Genomic DNA, 22,091 nt, shown 5'->3' on the forward strand with positions numbered 1-22,091 from the left:
AATTCACAGTTGCTGAAGGTTACAAAAGCAGGACAACGATTCCTAATGTTCCCCCTGATCCAGCTCAATGGAGATTTATCTGGGCCTTTCCCTCGCTGCCCAAAATCGACTTCTTCTGCTGGACATTAGCTCACAACAACATTCTCACTAGAGATACCTTGAGAAAACGTGGAATGGAAGGACCTTCCAGATGTCCACTGTGTATGTCCGAGGAAGAGTCCGCTAATCATCTGTTATTGCGCTACCCCTTTTCCCGTGATGTCTGGAGAGGAGTCCTGAGAATAGAGGCTGATAAAGTCGAGATCCCTGGTAATATAAACTCCCTGCTTCACAACTGGGCCTCTTTAACTCCGTTTGATCTCTAAAAAAAAAGCCTCCTCAAGACAGCCTGGATGTGGATACCTAAATTTACCTGCTGGAAGCTGTGGTTGGAGAGGAACAATAGAATTTTCAGGGATGAAAATTGTACGCCGAGCAAAATTATAACTAAAATCCAAGCTTTACTGGGAGAAACTCTGGATACCAAACAGGCAATAAAAAATGAAGCAGAATTGGATAGCGAGGAGGAGCTATGGCTCAAAGAACTGGTTCCACACTATGACACCAAGCCCCTGTCCCTTGCAATTCCCCATGCGAATTGGGAAATCCGCTTGGAAGAACAGATGTTTATTAAATGGCGCTTTGCCCTGGAGGAACACTGCCTCTTCTTCGACGGGGCCTCTAAGGGCAACCCCAGAGCTGCGGGTGGAGGTGGGGTTCTACTGAATCCGGATGGTTCCACTGAGCTTCGATATCAATGGGGGCTAGGCATCGAATCCAATAACAGAGCTGAGGTTTTGGCTCCGTGGCAAGGGCTCAATCTGGCTCTCAAAAGGAACATTCTAAATCTGTCAGTCTTTGGAGATTCTAGGCTAATCATTCAAGCGCTGAATCTCAAAACAATCCCCTCTCAGATCCACTTAGCCTCCATTTTCAAGAAAATCAGGCTTATCCTGCATCTGTTCCAGAAAATAAATTTCTTTCACATTCTGAGGCATCTGAATGATCAAGCGGACCTTGAAGCCAATTTGGGCTCCACCCGATGCAGAAGATCCCTGTTAGTCAACTCCGACGAGGACTACTGCACCATTCCTTAATCCCCTGTATTCGATTTGCTCTCATTTAGTCCTCAAATCCTAGCATTCAGTGTCACTGGTCTCATTCTGGTCATAAAGCCTATTCCTATCTAGAAAGGAAAGGTCGTTTCACAGTGTTTTAATTTGACTGAAGAAGGTCATTCAGTTTCCAAAGTCTCCCACTCAGCAACGAAATTGAGGATGAAGGCTCCATTTTCAGATCATCCTGTTGGAATTCTGCTTCTGTTTGCGCCTTCCCGCCGATTCTATGCCCAGGCTCGGACGTTAAAGCGATAAGCTGTTTTCGTTCAAGCCCCCTCAAATCAGATGTGTTGATTAAGGAACAGGGAAGCAGAAGGACCTGTAGGAAGAAGGTTCAATGAAAGGTTAAAGCGGACTCTGTCTTCATGAAGGACCGCCACCATCTCAAGCCTGAGCAAGACCGCAAAGAGCTGGGCGTTACGCATATCTGTCATCTGGCAAACCGGGGATTGATCTCAGCTGGATCTGGTTCAAAAGAGAGATACGCTTCTATGCATTAGGATTGTCAACTCAGAGACTGTTGTAATGTTCAAGCACGCGGTAGCTGGTTTGCCGCCTTAATGCCAATAACCGTTACAGTCTAAAAAAAAACATTCAAATAATGACCTTAGAAATGTTTTATGATGTACAAAGAGAAGACATTATGGATGTTGAATTGTATTTGTATACCGCAATAGATTTGATTGCATTCTTTTCTTGGTCATATGATTATAGTATAAAGTTTATTATAGATAGTGGAAAAATGGAGAGTTAATGGTTGGTGATGAGTACTTTTGTAAGTGGTGATGATGTGTAGTGCAATATTGAATGGGTAATAGTGGTTATCCATCATATTTTCCACATTCTAAGTAAATTAAAGAGTTTTATACCTAGTTTATCTTGTCTTGAATTATAATTCGTTGTAGAATTGTATGGAACCAATGCATGTTGGTTTGATTGTTGAAAATGAGGGTGAGAAAGGTTGAGAACTTATTGAGTATATGAGAGAAAATTGAAGCTAATGAGAGATGGATTTGCTGAAATAAGTTGAACTGGATGATGTTGAAGGAAGGAAAAAAATTATTGAGATGAACTAAAGATACTAGAGATGTTGAAGATCTGGAAGGAATCCAAAGAGCTTCTCTAATTCTACCTAAAGTCCGAGGGTTTGCATGTCCTCATGTAAACAAGGTAAGGAATGTTGTTGTACTCTAAGATTGAGTGGATGTATTTTATTGGAACATGTTGCTACAAGAAAATGAACCATTACAAGTTGATGATATCATAAGACCATAGAAGTTTCATGTGTGCCAAACTTGTGGTACAATTTTTATCATGTAAATGAATATACTGAGGTTGAACATGATAAAAATTTGTTGGAAAATTTCCCATTGATGTATTCCATTAACCAACGCGAGATGGCTTAACATCGATGTCAATGAATCTCAAGGTAGCTAAGTACATCTTGATAGGTGCAAATAAATGAGTTAATGTCGAGCCATCTGCAAAATCTAATGCTCAAGGGACATTGTTTGTATTCCAGTTGTCATCAATCAGGGGATTTTCCCTTGATGCATGCAAGTCCCAAGGTAGTTTTACATATCTCTAATCTCGATCCAAAATTATATGTTGGAGTTGATGGGATGAGGTTTGTTAGAAGGTGGGCCTTAAGGAGCCCCACATCAACCAACTTGAGCATAGAACCAAAAAGATTTTGAAGATTCATAAGAAAATATTGGAACCAACCTGACTTATAAAACTTATAATGAATCTTGCCCACCAAGAATCTTGGTTTTCAGGCAAGGCTCATGTCTAGTTGTGCCAGTTACTTGGTTTTCATAACTAGACTTATTTTATCTTTACTATTTTATTTATTTATTATATAATCTATCCTACTTGGAAAATAACATTCTTCTTCAAGTGAAGGAATATTTCTAATGAAACCTTGTACGCAACATAGTTACAAATGTACTCATACTCAAGTTTGAAAAGTATGCCTTAATATACACCAGAGCATGAGAGACTAGTTGCTTTGAATGATATGATAAGAAGAGTTTGGTGAAGAAGAGAGTGGTGCTTTGATTGAATGGTTGTCTACTTGATCATCTAATCCACTACGTATGTCTTCCTCTGAAATGCCATACAAAGATTCTACTATTGGATGGTTTGTCTCTCGAGTGCATGAGGTATATGATGATATAAATGTTAAGAAATCCTTGATCTTAGGTTCTAATGGATACTCTCCATTGAATTTGGTCCATTATTCTTTGATGTCCTTGATAGATTGGCAAGGGTGGTCAGATAAGGCTTCTAGATCTTCTTGTAGAGGTGCCTCATGGATCTTTTTTTCTTCTATCTCTTCTAGAGAGGTACATATGTTCTTGATTTTTGCCAAGATTTACTCTTCCTGAGAGGCGGATGTAGAGACACTAGTTGTTGCTAGGATTTGATAAAGTTCTTTGAGTAACATTATCCTTTACCCAAAATGTTCTTGAACATTCTTGGATACTGCTTTGATGGTTGCTAATCCATGTCTAACACATGAATTGGTGTATGGGGGGGAAGGGGGGGGGGGGGGGGTTCTTAAAACACCTTGAAAATAAAAACTTAAAAAATAAATAAATGAAATATGCTAAAAGAAAGAAATTTCAAAGTGAAATTTATCAGATTCCCTCACACTAATAAGACTTATTGTCACCAGTTATATGTTCATCATGAGTTAGTCTCTTTTTTCCATGATTAAAGACACACTTGCATAAAGGAAAACAACCAACATGACGGGGTTTTGGAGAAACTCACTAAAGTGAATGCGACAGGCTAGAACCCTTTTTAGATATTCTGAAATGAGGGTGTCTTTGCGTTTTACTATTTCTCCTCCTCCAAGTCATAAATGCTAGAAAAAATAAATAAAATAATAGGATCTAGAATTTCAATGCTCTAATCCTTTCAGCACCTCCCTAGTAACAACAACAAAAATGTTAGGCAAATTATATGCTTAAATTGCCAACATCAAATTATCGAATTGGGATCATAAACATAGAGATGCAAGCACAAGAAATGCAGGATGGAAGCCTTAATCTATCCTAATCTAATGCCAACAACTATTGAGCAATCATGGAAATTTCCAAATTCAACTACTGGGAATTAACATTACAAAATCCGTTACTAGGTCATATGAAAACTAATGATATAGAAGCTCTAAGTTACAATTTTTTATACAAAGATGTTTATGTAATTTTGTGGAAGTAGCTTACTATTATATTGATCCTTCAGTCATATTCATGTAGTGGATCTTCTAATCTATTAACAATTAAAACACACACTTCAAAGATTATTCCTCAAAAGAGATACACCAAAACACAATAGAAGTAAGAAATGATGTGTTGTGTTGATATATCTAACAATATAATAATAATGAAACTATATCAATTAATAAAACAATATATACAAAATTATAACTTAATAATATAGTAATATGACAAGATAATTCATATATTAACATGTCATAATACATGATCACGTCAATTTAACAAGGTGATATAACCAACCTAGATCCCTCTTGACTCTGGATTTATCAAGAGCGGAGAGGGATCAAATCTCTCGAGGTGCAAACCTCTTATCTAAGTGCAAAACTTGAAAAAGGTTTGCACCTCAAAACTTGAAAAAAGGTTTGCACCTCAAGATATTTGATCTCTTTCAGAGGTTGATAGATACAGAGTTAAGATGGATCTAAGCTTATTAATTTAGGACATTACAACATCTCTTCCATACTGGGATGGAGTGTCTCTCTACCCAAAAATGTAATAAAATTAAATTTAAAAAATTATACATATTTACAAAATATTTTGATTGTGAAATGAGAGGTGGTTTTTCGGCATGTGGTATTGGTGAGCCATGGTATGGTATGGTTAATAATATCCATGGTAAAGTGGGGTGAATATCCATGGTTAAAAATCTTGTTATATTGTAAGTATTATTTTGATTGTGAAATAAGAGATGATTTTTGGGCATGTGGTATTGATGAGTCATCATATTGGCCCATGGTATGGTATGGTTAATAATATCCATGGTAAAGTGGGGGTGAATATCTATGGTTAAAAATATTATTATATTTTAAGTATTAAGTTTTTTATGTGCTTGTTAATGAAATTTAAATATGATTACAAAATTATTATTATTATTCATATGCTAAAATGGACCTTACTTTATAGCTACTATTTATATCTGACATATTTTAATGTGATAGAGGTGTAGATATATCTTCTTCTTCTTCTTCTTTTTAATAAAAAAAGTTATAAAATTAAATTCAAATAAAATATTTTGATTGTAAAACGAGAGATGGTTTATGGGCATATTGTGTTGATGAGCCATGGTATTAGCCCATGGTATTGTAATAAAGTCTATTTACAAGTTAATAATATCTATGCCAAACATATTGTTATATTGTAAGTTTATTGTAAATATTAAAGTTTTGATGTGCTTATTAATTAAAGTTAAATATGGTTCTAGAATCATTATTCTATTTTATAAGGTAAAATAGATCTTAACTCCCATACTGAGCTCTATACCATCCTAGATCCATCTTAACACCGGATCTATCAAGCACCGAGAGGGATCCATCTTAACACCGGATCTATCAAGCGCGTAGAGGGATCAAATCTCTAGAGGTGCAAACCTATTTTTTGAGTGTAAAATTTGAAGAAAGGTTTGCAACTCGAGAGATTTGATCCCTCTCGGTGCTTAATGGATTAGGCTGGTTTCAGTCGTGTGCAGTCATACAAAATTTGCTGAACAAATAATTATTTTAAATATGCTAAATATGTCTACGATTAATTTGGTCAATTTAAAAAATGATGAAATAAGAATTTTGAGTGCAAAGTGTCAAAGTAACAATTTTGATTGACAGAAAATGTGAATAATAAGAATATAGTCAATTACAAGCAATCTTCATTGCCATCAATGTGAAACTATTTTCTTCTACCGTTAGTATTGTCACAACTATTAGTTTTTCCATTTTCTCATAATCAAATATTTAACTAAACTATTAGTTTTTCCATTTTCTCATAATCAAATATTTAACTAAACAACATACCTTGTCTCTGTTGATCTCCAATATTAATAGTAGTTTTCTCCAAAGTCAATAATTATGACTTATGGAGTGTTAAGCTCCAAATAATTTTCAATGGTAGTTATTTTCTATTACTGTGTTTGAATGCAAAATAATTAATAATGTTGAATGATGGAAAATGAGAATAATAAGAATGTAGCCAATTATAAATAGTTTATAGTTTCAAGAAGCGATTGTCACAACTATTAGTTTTTCCATTTTCTCATATCGATCATATGAAAAGAGTAGTTGGAAACATAGACCATTCAAATATTTAACTCGAGCTACTGTAGAAAACAACATACCTAATGCAAAGTAATTAACAATGTTGAATGATGGAAAATGGGAATAATAAGAATGTAGCCCATTATAAATAGTTTATATTTTCAAGAAGCAAAAATTTCGGGTAAGAAAACATTTTATTTAGGGTGAAAACTCAACTATTGTATTTATGGTTGAATTATTGTAATAGATCAGCCAATGCATGTCATGAATAATTTTTATGTGCTTACACTGAGAGAGAGTGTGTATGTTTTGGGGGTGATAAGGAGAGACTAGGGGAGATAGAGATATAGATGGGGGGAGAGGGAAGAAGAGAGAGGCAAAGACAGGGCTGGAGGAATAGATATAGATATGGAGAGAGAGTGCGTATGTTCAGGGTGTGAGATAGAGAGATAGAGAAGGAGAGACAATGAGAGATACAGATAGTGATGGAGGAGGTAGAGATGTGCTTACAATCAAATTAATGCACACTATTAATCTAATTACTTTGCAATTAATGTACATCATACATCTAGTTGCTTCAAATTAGAAATCAACATCTACACTAAAATCAATGCATCTAGTGCAAATAATCAAATATGATTAGAAATCAACATATATACTAAAATCAATGCATCTAGTGCAAGCAGTCAAATAGGATTAGAAATCAATATCTACACCAAAACCAATGCATCTAATGTAAGAAATCAAATATGAGTAGAAATCAACATCTACGCTGAAATCAATGCATCTAGTGTAAGGTATTAAATAGGATTAGAAATCGACATCTACACTGAAATCAATGCATCTAGTGCAAGCGATAAAATAGGATTAGAAATCAATATCTACATTGAAACCAATGCATCCTATGCAAGCAATCAAATATGAGTAGAAATCAATATCGACATTGAAATCAATGCATCTAGTGTAAGGTATTAAATAGGATTATAAATTGACATCTACACTGAAATCAATGCATATAGTGCATGTGATCAAATAGGATTAGAAATCAACAACTACATTGAAATCAATACATCTATTTTAGTGAAAATCCAAAATATTCACGACTTTCTAGATCTAGCTTCTATGTTTGTATTTATCTCTATGTGTCTCTTTCTTCTTCCCTCTCTCCCCACCTTCCATTCTATGTCTATCTCCCTCCCCCTATCCTTCTCTCTCTTGCCCTCCCTCTCTCCCTCGTCTCTCTCTATCTTTCTCTTCTTCCCTCTCTCCCCCTGCCATCTATATCTATACCTCCCTCCATCTCTCCTTATTTGTCTCTCTTTCTCAGCCCCCTAAACACATGGTATGCTCTTTCTCTCTCTCCTCATATCTATATATCTATATTCTATATCTTTCCCTCCCTATCTATTCTCTCTCTCTCTCTCTCTCTCTCTACCCCCTCCATATATATCTATATCTCCCATCTATCTATCTCCCTCCCTCCATCTATTTGTCTCTCTCTTCTACCCTCTCCCCCTCCCCGTCTATATCTCTATCTCCCCTTGTCTCTCTTTCTCACCCCAAAACATACACACTTTCTCTCCATATCTATCTACCTATCTCTCCATCCCTCTCCCCCCCTCTCTATCTTCCTCAATGAATCTCCATCTCTCCCTTGCCACACACTCTCCACCGTTCTCTCTCCATGTCTTTCTTCCCCTTCCAACTCTATCTCTCCCCCCCCCCCCCCTGTCTCCTCTCTCTTTTTCCTTCCTCTCTCTCCTCTTCTCTCCCACATCCCTCCGTCTCTCCCCCCATCATAAACTCTCTCTCTCTCCACCCTCCAACTCTGTCACTATCTCCCTCCCTCTCTCCTTCTCTCTCTCCTCCTCTATCCCCCCTCCATGTATATGTCTTCGTGTCTCTCTCTTCCCCTTATTTGCCTATCTTTTTCCTCTTCTTTTCTCTCTCTTCCCTCGTCTCCTCTCTCCCTTATTCCATCTTCATCTCTCCCTTGTCACTCCCTATCTCTCTCCACCTCTATCTCTCAATGTCTTTGTTCTTTACTCCCTCTCTTTCCCCCTCCAAATCCATCTATCTCCCTCCCTCTCTCCCCCTCGTCTCTCTCTTCCTTTCTCTCTCTCTATCATGGTCTCTCCCACCTCTATGTCTCTCTCCCCCACTCTATTACCCCTTCCATCTCACTCTCTTTCTTAAATATGATCCCATTGTATGGTATTTAAGAAAGTATCTAAAAAAAATGGTTGTAAAATATTAAACCTATATTTTGGATCAATCATGTTAAAGAAAATACAATATTAAAAAACTTAAAAGAATCATGCACTATCTTTCCTCTATCATTGTTAACCACTTTGTTTTCTCACTTCGCTTGGATCCTTGGTTAAGATGCATCTATCATAGTTCTTTATAATATTATTTATATTAATAAATTTCACATATGTATATACAAAAGTATTTTCATTTTTTAATTTATTAAAATCTCCATTTAATCTCTATGGGAATATTGTTAGTATTCGTGAGGATGGAGGGTTTAAATATATCTCAAAAGTAATTATAACCTTTTTGCTCTTAGATTTAATTAAAAATTGTTCTAAAATTAAATTAAAATAAGGTATTTGTATTTTGATTTTTTTGAAATAAGTTATGGTTTTTGGGCTTGTGGTATTGATAAGCCATGGTATTGTAACGGAATAATTAAAAGCCTAGATCCATAACATAATAATCAAAAGTATAGATGGCCCGTGGTATTGATAAACCATGGTAGTAACGCGTGGTATTATAATTATCTTCCCTCCTCTCCCCCTCTATCTTTCTCTTATGGGTATTGACCCATGGTATTGTAAAAAAACCTACTTAGAAGTTAATAATATTACATCTATATTAGTTATTACAAATACTCTCTATCTTTCTCTTATGGGTATTGACCCATGGTATTGTAAAAAAGCCTATTTAGAAGTTAATAATATTACATCTATATTAATTAGTACAAATATATTGATTACAATTGAGCCGACATTACAAATGTTTGCTTACATTACATCTACACATATGCCCTATATTGGGCTGTAGAGTGACTCTTGGTGTTAAAAGTGAATCGGGTGAGGAGAAATATTAGATAAAATATAATATTACAATATTTTATGTTACCTAATATTTATAACCACCCCCACCTAATAAAGAGTGGCCCAAGGCGGGGCAAAATACTAATTCAAATGTAATATTATTAAATTTTACCTAATTCAACTCCATCATTGTCTACAACTAATTATGTATCTAAATATAACATCAAACTAACATGAATCTAGGCTACTTTAATCCCCCTGAAATAGATTATATTCTAGACTAATTGCATGAGCCAATACCATGGATTTTTAAAACCATGGGTCAATACCATGAGTCATTTTTATTTTTTTATTATTTAATTTTTATAGGTTTTTTTTTTGTTATTTTAATTTTATTTTCACCAAGTTACAATGTTTACATTACATTAAGTTACACATATCTACCATATTTTAATTTTATTTTGACCTAGTCAAAATGTTAACATTATATTACTTTATGTTACACATTTCTAGCATACTATAGACATTAGATCTCGGCTCAATGAAGAAATTACATTTATCCCTCATACTAAAAAGTGTTTTTTTTTGTATCCCATTATATAAAGTTTGATGTAAAATAAAAGTGAAAGTTCACGCTGACATTGATTTTTAAAGTAACGTTATATATATATATATATATATTAAAGTAACGTGACAACATCTTCCTCATGTACTAGGCTGTAGAGCACCCAACATATCTTCAGCATCTCAACAATTACTTTCAACCGACATGCAAATGTTTACCAATCCTTTATTTATTATAAATTTGACATGTTAATATAAATTCAAGCTTCGATAGGGATCAAATCTCTCGGTGCAAACCTCTTTTCTAAGTGCAAAACTTGATCCCTCTCAGAGATTGATAGATCCAGAGTTAAGATGGATCTAGGCTGGTTTAATTATTAATTATTAATTTTTTTCGTTCAATTTTCATTTTTATGAAATTCCAGTAAGTCAAAATGTTTTAATTTTAATTTTTATATAACTTGATTGGGTCAAAATGTTTAGACAACATAATATAACAAGAGATTACAACATCTCTTCCATCCTGGGTTGAAGAGTGTCTCTTGGCCCAAAAATGTAATAAAATAAAATTAAAAAAATATACATATTTACAAAATATTTTAATTGTGAAATGAGAGGTGGTTTTTCAGCATGTGGTATTGATGAGCCATGGTATTGGCCCATGGTATGGTATGGTTAATAATATCCATGGTAAAATGGGGTGAGTATTCATGGTAAAAATCTTCTTATATTGTAAGTATTATTTTGATTATGAAATAAGAGATGGTTTTTGGGCATGTGGTATTAATGAGCCATCATATTGGCCCATGGTATGATATGGTTAATAATATCCATGGTAAAGTGGTGTGAATATCCATGGTTAAAAATCTTGTTATATTTTAAGTATTGAGTTTTTATGTGAAATTTAAATATTGTTACAAAATTATTATTTTAATTCATAAGGTAAAATGGATCTTAATTTATAGCTACTATTTATATATGATTTATTTTAAATGTAATAGAGGTGTAGATATATCTCAAAAGTATATATATATATATATATATATTTTCTTTTTTCTTTTTTCTTTTAGATTTAATAAAAAAAATGTTATAAAATTAAATTCAAATAAAATATTTATAAAATATTTTGATTGTGAAATGAGAGATGGTTTATGGGCATATTGTATTGATGAGCCATGGTATTGTAACAAAGCCTATTTACAAGTTAATAATATCTATGGAAAACATATTGTTATATTGTAAGTTTATTGTAAGTATTAAAGTTTTGATGTGCTTATTAATTAAATTTAAATATGGTTCCAGAATCATTATTCTATTTTATAAGGTAAAATAGATCTTAACTTATTGTTGCTACTTATAAGTTATATATTTTAATGTAATATATATATTATGATTTTCTTTTATCTAAAAAATATTCATAATTTTATTAATAAAAACAAAATTACAATGTAACAAATTGAATTTTATTATTTTTATTACTTTTAACTTTTTACACACATTACAACATCTCCTCATATTAGACTCTATATTACATTTAAGCAACATGCAAATGTTTACCAATACTTTATGTATTATAAATTGGACATATTAATATAAATTCAACATTAAGCCCAATACTTTATGTATTATAAATTGGACCTATTAATATAAATTCGACATTAAGCCCAATACTTTATGTATTACATTACACCTACACATTACTCCTGTACTAGGTTATAGAGTACCTCTCAGCATAATTAAAAACCATTTATATTAATACATCAACATAAAAAACATGTAATGATTTTAACAATATATATAAAATAAAATAAAATAAAATAATGGAATATATGTACATATCGTAATAGAACATATTATATAACACACTATGGGGTATATAATATATGAAACTTATATAATATGTGAAACTTATATAATGAGCCTAGATCCATATTAACCTCGGATTTATCAAGCGCTGAGAGGGATCAAATCTCTTGAAGTGCAAGCCTATTTTTTGAGTGCAAAACTTGAGGAAAGGTTTGCACCTCGAGAGATTTGATCCCTCTCGTTGCTTGATAGTTATGGGGTCAAGATGGATCTAGGTTGGTTATATAATACTATATAATATCTATATTTGTATCCACGTGTCTCTTTCTTATTCCCTCTCTCTATCTCACCCCCCAAACATACACTTTCTCTCTCCATATATATCTATCTTTCTCTCTCCCTCTTCCTCTCCCTCTCTCTCTCTCCCCCTTCTCTCACACTCTCTCTTTCATTCTCTCTCTCTTCCCTCCCTCTCTCCTCTCTCCCTCACTCTCTCTCCTTCTCTCCCTTGTCACTCGCTTTGTCACGACCCCAAATCATTTTTCCCGTTTGGAGTGTCGTGCGACATCGACTAAACATTCATACTTAGTTTTTTTTTCTTGATGTTGTTCAGACTACGCCTACAAACATCATCTTTTCTTTTCTCCATTATTAGTTATGTGCGGAATAATCATAACATTACAACAATACCAACAATGATTAGTAGGACCAACACGATATGAACAATTTTATAATTTCATTTATAAAATTCAATGTACAAATTTACAAAGTTTCATAGGGAAGCCAGTTCAATGAACTCGACCTCTACCCATTTATTTACAATGTCGATGTTATTCCCATCGTGTATCAGCCTAGACGTCCCACCGTGCCCACACTGCGCACCGGTCACACCTTCGCCTTATCACATAACCACTGTGCGAAGCGGCGTTGTCCACCCGCCGTGACACACTGTCGTGCCAACACCACCGCTCCTGACTGCTTCTACCATTGTGTCTGCTGTAAAGAGGCGCAGGTCTTTGGTCCGTATGCCTTGTAGCCACCACATGACCCGATTGTTATGCGTTGCGACTGCTACCCGATTCGCCTGCCCTGCATTCCCATCTCGGTTCCTTGCAACTTCTCACCTGAACTCTATTTTGCCAAACTGTCCAACCACTTTGCACTACGAACTTGGTTGGTTGTTTGATGCCTTAGCTCCAGGCTCAAACTTGTCAATATATATGGTATCCTCCCCATGTATAATTGGTGGGTCGTGTCACTTGGGGTGTCGATCCACCAAGCCGACCCGCCCTCCAAACTCGACACACCCACACATGGTACGTCAGCCTTAATGCAAAGTCGCCCTCTGCATTATATAACTCCACCTCATCGCACTTCTCAAGACTTAGCCGATTTCCAGGTGTGCACCCCCGTTGCACTTATCAAACCAAGTCGTCTACCCGTGTTGACTCGCCCGGTCATGCACCCACCCAAATGCCCGAGTTGGGTCTCCCGGTCACACCTACCCGTCGCACCCGGGTCACGCTCGCCCATCGCAAAGCCGCTCATCACACATGGGTCACTCGGTCGTGCACGTGTCACGTTTTGCCTATGTGCACCTGTGAGGGGTGCCCGACTCACCTGAGGATGATGATGTTGACTTGGGGTCCTGACATCCTCCCCCACCATGAGTCATTGTCAACCTCGATAATCCTATATATTGAATTAGCCCATCATTAAAATCAACAATATCCTTCTTCCATCTCCACAATGAATCCTCTATTTCCCAACCACTCTCCTCCAATGCATCCTTCCATCGAATGAAGAACTCCCTCTGTGAAACACTCCCAACGCCTGTAGCCTTAATATCCAAGATCTTATCCAAAATCAAGTGTAGCCTATCCACAATCATGGTTGGTCCTCTCAGTCGTGTTGTCTTCTCAGGATGATGTGCATAAAGTCTACATCTCTTGAGTTGAATCATATGGAACACAGGATGTTTTGAGCGCATGTGGTGTAGAAGATCCAACTCATAAGCAACTTCCCCAACTCGCTTCTTCACCTGGAATGGCCCTTCATACTTCCTTGTCAAAGATCTTGCAGTCTCTTTCGGTGGCTAAAACTGATCTCCGATGATCCTTAGAAAAACCATATCCCCAACATCGAAGTGTGCATTTTGTCTATCCTTATCTTCCCATTTCTTCATTCTCCCTGCAACATCATGCAGGTACACCCATGCTAACCCCAAAGACTCCTCCCATGCTATCAAGAATCTCTTTGCATGTGGACTCCTAAAAAATCCTCTCGATAGCACAGTGCGTGGAGAAATGACACTTGTCGATTGACCAAATCAAATGGAATATACCTGGTTGCAGAACTATTTTGCATATTGTATCTAAATTGAGCCACATCCAAGAGTTTAGGCTAATTCTTCTGATCAACGCTCACATAATGTCTTAATTAAGTATCCAACAGTGCGTTAATCCATTTGATCTGCCCATTTGTCTACGGATGGTAAATCAAACTTTGCAACAACTCTATCCCAACCAACTTGAACAAAGTGGTCCAAAATCTATCGGTAAATCACGGATCTCGGTCAGACACAATACGCAATGGTATCCCCCAATACTTCACAATGTTCTTGAAGAATAGATCAACATTCTTCTCGACCCCACATGGTATCTTCGTCAGAATGAAGATGACATACTTGGAAAAACGATCAACAACGACCATAATCTCATTATACCCCCACACCTGCGGTAACTAAGTGATGAAGTCCATTGAAACACACATCCATGGTATCTCTGGAATTGGTAAAGGTTGCAACAATCCTCCCTATCTCTAGTTATCTGATTTTTCCTATGGACAAATAATGCATGTATGTACATAGTCCTCTACATCCTCCCTCATCTTCTCCCAAAAGTACCTGTTATCACTCAGAAATTCTCCTTAGAAGTTATCAGAAGAAGGAAAAGACTGAGGTAACCACAAACCAATCTTTTAAGTATAGGCTCTAGCCAACCTATTACTCAAAGAGGGCTCTCTCTATATGTTTTAGCTTTGTTTGCTGAGATTTTAGGCTAGTTCTTAAAGTTCAAGGGGTTTTGGATTTGTATTGGAAGTTGGATGGTGGAATCCTTAAACAGATGGATAGAATGATGTCTTTGGCTATTGGGCTATGGAGTCAAAGAAGGGCAGCAGAACTGGGATTAAATCATTAAAGGGAGTGTTCAATGGGCAAGCTAGCAGAGTGAAGCACAGGTTTTTAGGTTGAATGGGTGAAATGATCTTAACTAGGGTGAGAGAGCACTTAAGAATTCTCAAATCGGGATTAAAAGGAGGAACATAGGGTAATCATGAGCAAAGGGCAATTAAGAATCCTTTACTATAGATAAGAGGGAAACTACTTGAACTAAGGAGCAATCAAGAATTCCTTAACTTAGATAATTAACAGAAAACATTAAAATGCATAATAGTTAAAACAGAGTGCAATGAAGCAAGTTCTGAGATATCATTCCATATTATAGCATTCAGATTTTAGATACATTCAAGAGTATGAAAAACTTATAAAGAAAATAACATCACAAGAGAAAATACTTGTTGTTCTTCACACTACACATGAATCCAGTGAAATGTCTTTGCTTTATTCATTAATCCAGCTTGCTGGTCCAAACAGTGATACACTAGCTTACAGTCTTCGATCAAAAAATCTATAGAAATGTCTAAGAATCCACCCCACATACTTCGATTTGTGAAGTATTTATACAAAAAATTATTACAAAATATCTCAAACTGATTTGAGATTAAATTTAGGAAATATAAATATCTTCTTGCAAGAAGATAGAGACAGATAATGAACTGTTTCATGTTGTCCCTTTTTATTTGGTACTGCTGGCTATTATGGTTGGATTTGTAGCCCTTTATGCTGGCTTGCAGTTGTGGAGTTTCACACTGGAGTTTTCTTTACTTTCATCTTTCACCTGATACTCTTTGACCCTGATGTGTTGTTTTTACCTGTTTACCTGGCTGCTTTGTTTTTACTGTGTAGTAACTTTTTGCTGTAAATTCATCACAGTAAATCAGTCATAGTCTCCCACCATTCTGCATCTGGTAATTTTACATTCATCATCCTCCTATAGACCTCATCGGCTTCAGTATACTTGGAAAAATTGGGCTTGGTGAGGAATAAATGTTTGACCTCATGCTCAAGAAAAAACAAGTTCTCAAATGTGTTGTACAACACTTTTCCTGTTGGCAATGCTTTTATGGATGAAGAGTTGGCCTGTTATTTAGCCAATTTTCTGAGTCTATCACCGTAGTCCAACTGTGTCATGAGTTTGTCATTGATAACCATAGGATTGGACATACCTTTATCCCTTAAAATCTGGAATTTAGCCATGAACCTATCAATGGCTACCTGCATATTGTCGCACTTTTCTTCCAAATTAAGCATAAGTTTCCTTTTTGGAAAGGACCTTCGTTATTTCTAAAATGGTTGCAGTCCTATCTTCTATATTTAGTTCATGGAGCTCATATCTATTCTTGCTGTTGAGGAAGTGGATGAGTCTATTTGCATCCTCTGGCTTATCTCCCAACTCCTCCTTCACTTTCTGGATAGCTTATGTAGCTATCTTTAATAACTCTATTTGTTCAAAAATAACTTGGATTGATGGCCAAATATCATTGATAGAGTCAGTGATATTGGACCACAACATTTCCTTGGTTTGTCCAAGTGGTTTCTCCAGTGTTAAATCCTTCTCTAGGATTTTGATTCTCTCACCCATTCTCTGGGCCTTTTGTGCTTCTTCTTTTTGCTTGAGTTGGGCAAGTTTGCAGTTAGTTTCCAAACTTGCCACCTTTTCCTTTAGTCTTTTCATCTTTGTAGCCTGGATAGACATTTCTTCCATGACTTTAATCAATTCTGCTGCTTTTTCTCCTTGTGCACCTATTGTTGTTGTAGATTCTGCTATTACTGGCAATGTTGTGGCAGGTGGAGCAGTGGGTGCCAGTGATGTTGCCAGTGTAGAAGGAACTGTTGTGGATATTGTTGGGATGACATCCTTGGAAGTTGTGGCCAAGTCGCTTTGCTTCGATTGAATTAAAGTGTCCAACTCCTTTTCTATCTCCTTAAGTTGATCATTCAGCTTCAGGACCAAGTCCATCAATTCCTCATGTCTGGTTTGATTCTCTATGACTTCTAGAGTTTGAGGATGATGTAGCTGGGGTATTTTCAATTGCCTCTTAAGTGCAACAATATCATCATTTTTCTTCTTAATAAGCTGCTCTGTAGCTTTTATATCCTTGGGATCGTGTCCCAATTCAATCACTAAGTCCTCTAAGGACTTTATTGTTATGCTCTTGACCTGCGAGAGATACGAGAATACCAAATATGTGAAGAAATATACCCAGAACACAAAACAATAAGAAATAACAACATGTATTTTATTATTAAGAAAGGAAAGCAATGTTCACTTGCCTTTTTGAGGGGGCAACCTCCAATAGAGCTGGGCTCACTTACAAAATTAAGACACGATGCTCCTCAAGGGGAGTCTCTATCCTTTATATAGGATTCATACATGCAATACCATGGGTCAGTACCATGGTTCTTATTAATACCATCTATCTAATACCATGGCCCATTTGCAACTAACTGTGGTCCCTTCTTTATATGCGGGTCAACCACTTACAATTATTAATATGGGCTTTATTGACTCTTTAATTAACTATAACTATGACTCAACCTTATTACATAAATAAGGGGGTTAGGGTTGGACCCTAACAGGACCAAGTCCATCAATTCCTCATGTTTGGTTTGATTCTCTATGACTTCTAGAGTTTGAGGATGATGCAGTTGGGGTATTTTCAATTGCCTCTTAAGTGCAACAATATCATCATTTTTCTTTGCTTTGATTCAATTGAATTAAAGTGTCCAACTCCTTTTCTATCTCCTTAAGTTGATCATTCAGCTTCAGGACCAAATCCATCAATTCCTCATGTCTGGTTTGATTCTCTATGACTTCTAGATTTGAGGATGATGCAGCTGGAGTATTTTCAATTACCTCTTAAGTGCAGCAATATCATCAATTTTCTTCACTTTGATTCAATTGAATTAAAGTGTCCAACTCCTTTTCTATCTCCTTAAGTTGATCATTCAATGTCAGGACCAAGTCCATCAATTCCTCATGTCTGGTTTGATTCTCTATGACTTCTAGAGTTTGAGAATGATGCAGCTGGGGTATTTTCGATTGCCTCTTAAGTGCAACAATATCATCATTTTTCTTCTTAATAAGTTGGTCTTTAGCTTTTATATCCTTGGGATTGTGTCCTAATTCAATCAATAAGTCCTCTAAGGACTTGATCCTTGTATCCTTGGCCTGTGAGGATGCCTTCTCTAACTGCAATTGTGCTAAGATGTTGTTCAGAGAGTTTTGTAGTTGATGGGTAGCTATGGCTTTACCTGTTAGGGTGGAGTATATCATCTCTCCAGCTTGTTTGTGTAGTTCAATCTGGTCTATGGGATGAATATCCCTTGCCAACACTTCAAAATCCACCTTCTTAAAATCTAATGTTGTCTTGGGCTACTGAGCTGTGGGTTTAACAAAAGTCATCTGCAACTTTCCCTCTTTAATGTCAAAGGCTGACATTAGCCTTGTTTGATTGGTGGGAGTCAGCTTTAGGTATTGTGCATATGTTTGGGCCTTAAGCCTCTCATTTCTAGCTTTGATTTCCTTGTATATTTCCTTGATATCTTGATCTTTGTCAGTGGGCATTCTAAAGGAAGACACTTCAACACTAAGCTGCCTTTCCAACATCTGAGTTTGTGATGTGGAAGGCTCTTGCATGCCTCCAGATGGAGTGGTAGGCCTACTTCTTTCTGCTTCTGTATTTGTGACCTCAGCTGAGTCTTCAATATATTCCTGCTCAAAGGTTGGATTTAGCCTTTGCCTCTTGTTTGATTCCTGCTGCAAATTGGAGGTGGCCATTCTTGAAGTGGAAGCCCCTTCTCTGTTTCTTTTTGGGATCTTCTCCTCATTCTAAGGAGTCTGCATGATTGGAGGGGTACTCATGGTTCTTTCTGGTTCTTCTGGTACCTACAGAAAAGAGCTGTCATCAAGCTGCTTTTCTAAATCAATTAGAGCATTCTCTACATCTACTTTGGTGTTGTCTTGGTCTACTAGGGTACCTTCCACCCATTCTGTTTGATTTTCATATGCTTCTATTTTAGGTATGGGATGGTGAATGAAAGGTCCTAGCTTGACCTTTTGTCTCTTCTTTGTGATGAATTCCAAAGGATCATATCTCCAAACAAAACTTCTTTGGAACTTCATATTCTGTAATATCAAATCTGCTTCTTTTCTAGCCTCCCTAGAGTTGCATATGAAGGGGCCTAGTTGGTCTTTTATCTTGAAATAAGCCTTCTTCTTGGCATTGACGAAGTTGACTTCATCTGCATTGATGATTTGTCTATAATATTCTAGGGCAAACAACCTCATGGGGAGGTATCTTGGCAACTTATATGGTGCAAGCATGCAACCATATATCTTGATTTCTGTATGGTTCTGGTAAAGGTACCAGTCACCCACTTTGGTCTGTTTAGACAATTGAAGGACTCTCTTTATTTCTGGACTGATTCTAGGAGGAGGGCTTCCAGTCAACATTGCCATGACTAGATGTACAAATAAATCAATGAAATCAGAGTAAGAGTATGGAGACTGGTATTGGTGGATCAGTGGGGTCCAAAAAATGACTGACCTGGGCTGACCTTTGGTGTCCAACTTCTGAAGGGTGAATGGGAACTTATCAGGTTGGTAATATAAGAACATATGGCATAAAACTAAAGAATACTTGAAAACTATTTCATTGTTAATTCTAAGGAATTTCTCATGCATCCTATCAGCTATAAATTGGGCATAGTCATAAATGACAACAGGAGGCTGTCCTGGAGTGTAGATGGACATGAAGGCAAGGATTAACTCATCAATGTATTCACTAGTGGTGTACCCCAAAATACAGGATATCATGGCTACAATATTCTGGCCCCATGGGGAAAAAATAGCAGCTACATATGGGGGGGAGTCCTTAGGGATGTGTTTCTCTTCTCTGATGAAGGTTTGGAACAGTTGGGCCAATTTTGCAGAGCTAAGTTTAGGATATAGGTCCAACAAGTCTCCAATTGAGAGTGGGGTTAGGTTTGGCCCTAGTTGGAGCTGCAACATTTCATTAATAGACTCAGCAGTGATGGTGAAAAGGACCTTCTGGTCATGAGACATGATAGTTTTGTGACTGGGGACGTAGCAAGCATAACACATATGAACAATCTCAGGAAAAATGTGGACTTGGGGGAACTGGTACTTGGGAAAATTTGACTCCCAAAGGCCAATTTCATCAGCATGGTTTAGGAACATGTCCCTACTTTGGCAATGTACTTTGAGCAGGGGCTCTTGGGTAGTGGTATCCTTTATTTGAAAATCCTTATCAGCTAAAGGAAGGTGGTCCAGGTCCAAGTGAGGTGTAGAGATGGGCCTTACATCCATTGTAATTGGGGCAACCATACTCAGTTCTTGTGGATTTGAGCGTGGGGGGTGATTCAGAGTTTTTAGGGCAACAGAGGTTTTGCAGAATGGTTATGGCTCAAAGTGTTAAAACAGAAGTAATTTTGATGTTTTTTACTTAATTAACAATGTTATGAGGGTGAATTGACTCTGAATTTGACAATGGAGTTGGAATTCCATGGTTAAATACCTGGAATTGGGCGGAATTGACTGTAAATGGTGGCTGCAGAGGTTCGTACGGTTCTGGTACGGACTGATGGATGAGTTGGGCTGTCTGTAACGTCTCTGGAGTAATGGCGGAGGTCAGTGAGCAATTTCACTGTTTGCAGGGGTTGCAATGGCTTTTCTAAATTCTTAATAACAATTGCACGAAAAGAGTGAAAAGAGGGGTAAACGAGCTTTTATAGCAAAAACGATTAATTTTTGGCGGGTTCATTGATTGATGAACAGTGACGGTTTTCGGTTGAAAGGGGGAAGTGGTTTGGGAGGTCCATTGCACCGCTTTTGTGGTGCGGGCGGTATTTGAGAGGGGTCACCTGATCCCATTCATTGTTTGACACGTAGCATCGGGGGCCAAGAGGAAAACCACCTTATCGGGTGGGTAAAGGGCGGACATCGGGTTGGCCCGATATGGATGCGAGCCGTTGTATGGGGGGGGGGAGATTGTATAGTGATCGAGAGGTGAAGTTGTGTGGAATTTGTACAAAAAGTTTTCGGGGGGCCCATGGGTCTAATTACCGGTGATATATGATAAACTTAATACTTAATCTCGTTGGGGCGCTTTAATGAGGGATTAAGGACTGTGGGCGGGGTTTTTAATATATTCATGGGGTACAGGGTAGTAATATAGTTTATAAACAAACTAAGGGGCGAGGTTAATTTATATAAAAGACTTAAATATAACAGGACAATGGGTTTTTCGGAAATTTAAATAATAAAGTTAAAAAGTTAATATGCAGTGAAATGAGCGGAAGGGGTATTGCACTTAAGCATATGAAATGTTGTGTGCTTTCCATATACTTAGTATTTAGGATAAATATGTTTGGTGGGTTTTTTACATAAAACATGTTTATAAAGGGGTTTTCCTAGGCAAGAGAACTTAACCTTAGGAAAAAGGGTTTTGTGAGGGGGATGAATGAATTATAAGGGAATTTAACACCTTTCCCTCTTAAGTCATCAAGTCAAGGGTTCGGTCCCACCAGAAGTCAGAAAAATGCTCTGAGCCTTTTGGACTTAAAAAACTATAGGTATTAATATTTTTATTATGAAAGGGAAGTTAGTGAGTGTCATAGGGGTTAAAATGAATGAGGGAATGTTAAGTAAACCAAATTGTGAACCATTGCTTTTGTTTTGTTTACCACTTATGCATATTTAAACGATGCATTTGGAACAATGACATAAGTGCTTTTTGTATCAAATGACATGATATTTCTGCAACCTTTCTACTACTTACCCACTTACTCATCCTACCATTTTTCTTCACTTTATTTGGGTGCATTTAGGCTAGCAAACCATTATCAATCTTTTTCTTTTCTTTACAAAATAAACTATCTAATTCTAACCTTCTATCATCCAAGGGCTCAAATTAAACTAATGAGCTCCTTTTATTCACTCTACCTATCTAATGATCTGCCAAGATTACATTGTTTGGTCAGATTTA

The 22,091-nt window shown here is 36.6% G+C and overlaps 1 protein-coding gene across 1 annotated transcript; it reads left to right on the forward strand.

The window, feature by feature from the left end:
- Positions 1–392: 392 nt before the first annotated feature.
- Positions 393–1,136, forward strand: LOC149239536 (uncharacterized). Its single transcript, XM_089369892.1, has one exon. The coding sequence runs from the start codon at positions 393–395 to the stop codon at positions 1,134–1,136; it is 744 nt and encodes a 247-aa protein (XP_089226018.1).
- The last annotated feature ends 20,955 nt before the right edge of the window (positions 1,137–22,091 follow it).

The sequence above is a fragment of the Pinus tabuliformis genome, chromosome 8 (assembly GCF_031772625.1).
Source record: "Pinus tabuliformis cultivar Carrire ecotype Pingquan chromosome 8, CPIR1, whole genome shotgun sequence".
NCBI classification, from domain to species: domain Eukaryota; kingdom Viridiplantae; phylum Streptophyta; class Pinopsida; order Pinales; family Pinaceae; genus Pinus; species Pinus tabuliformis.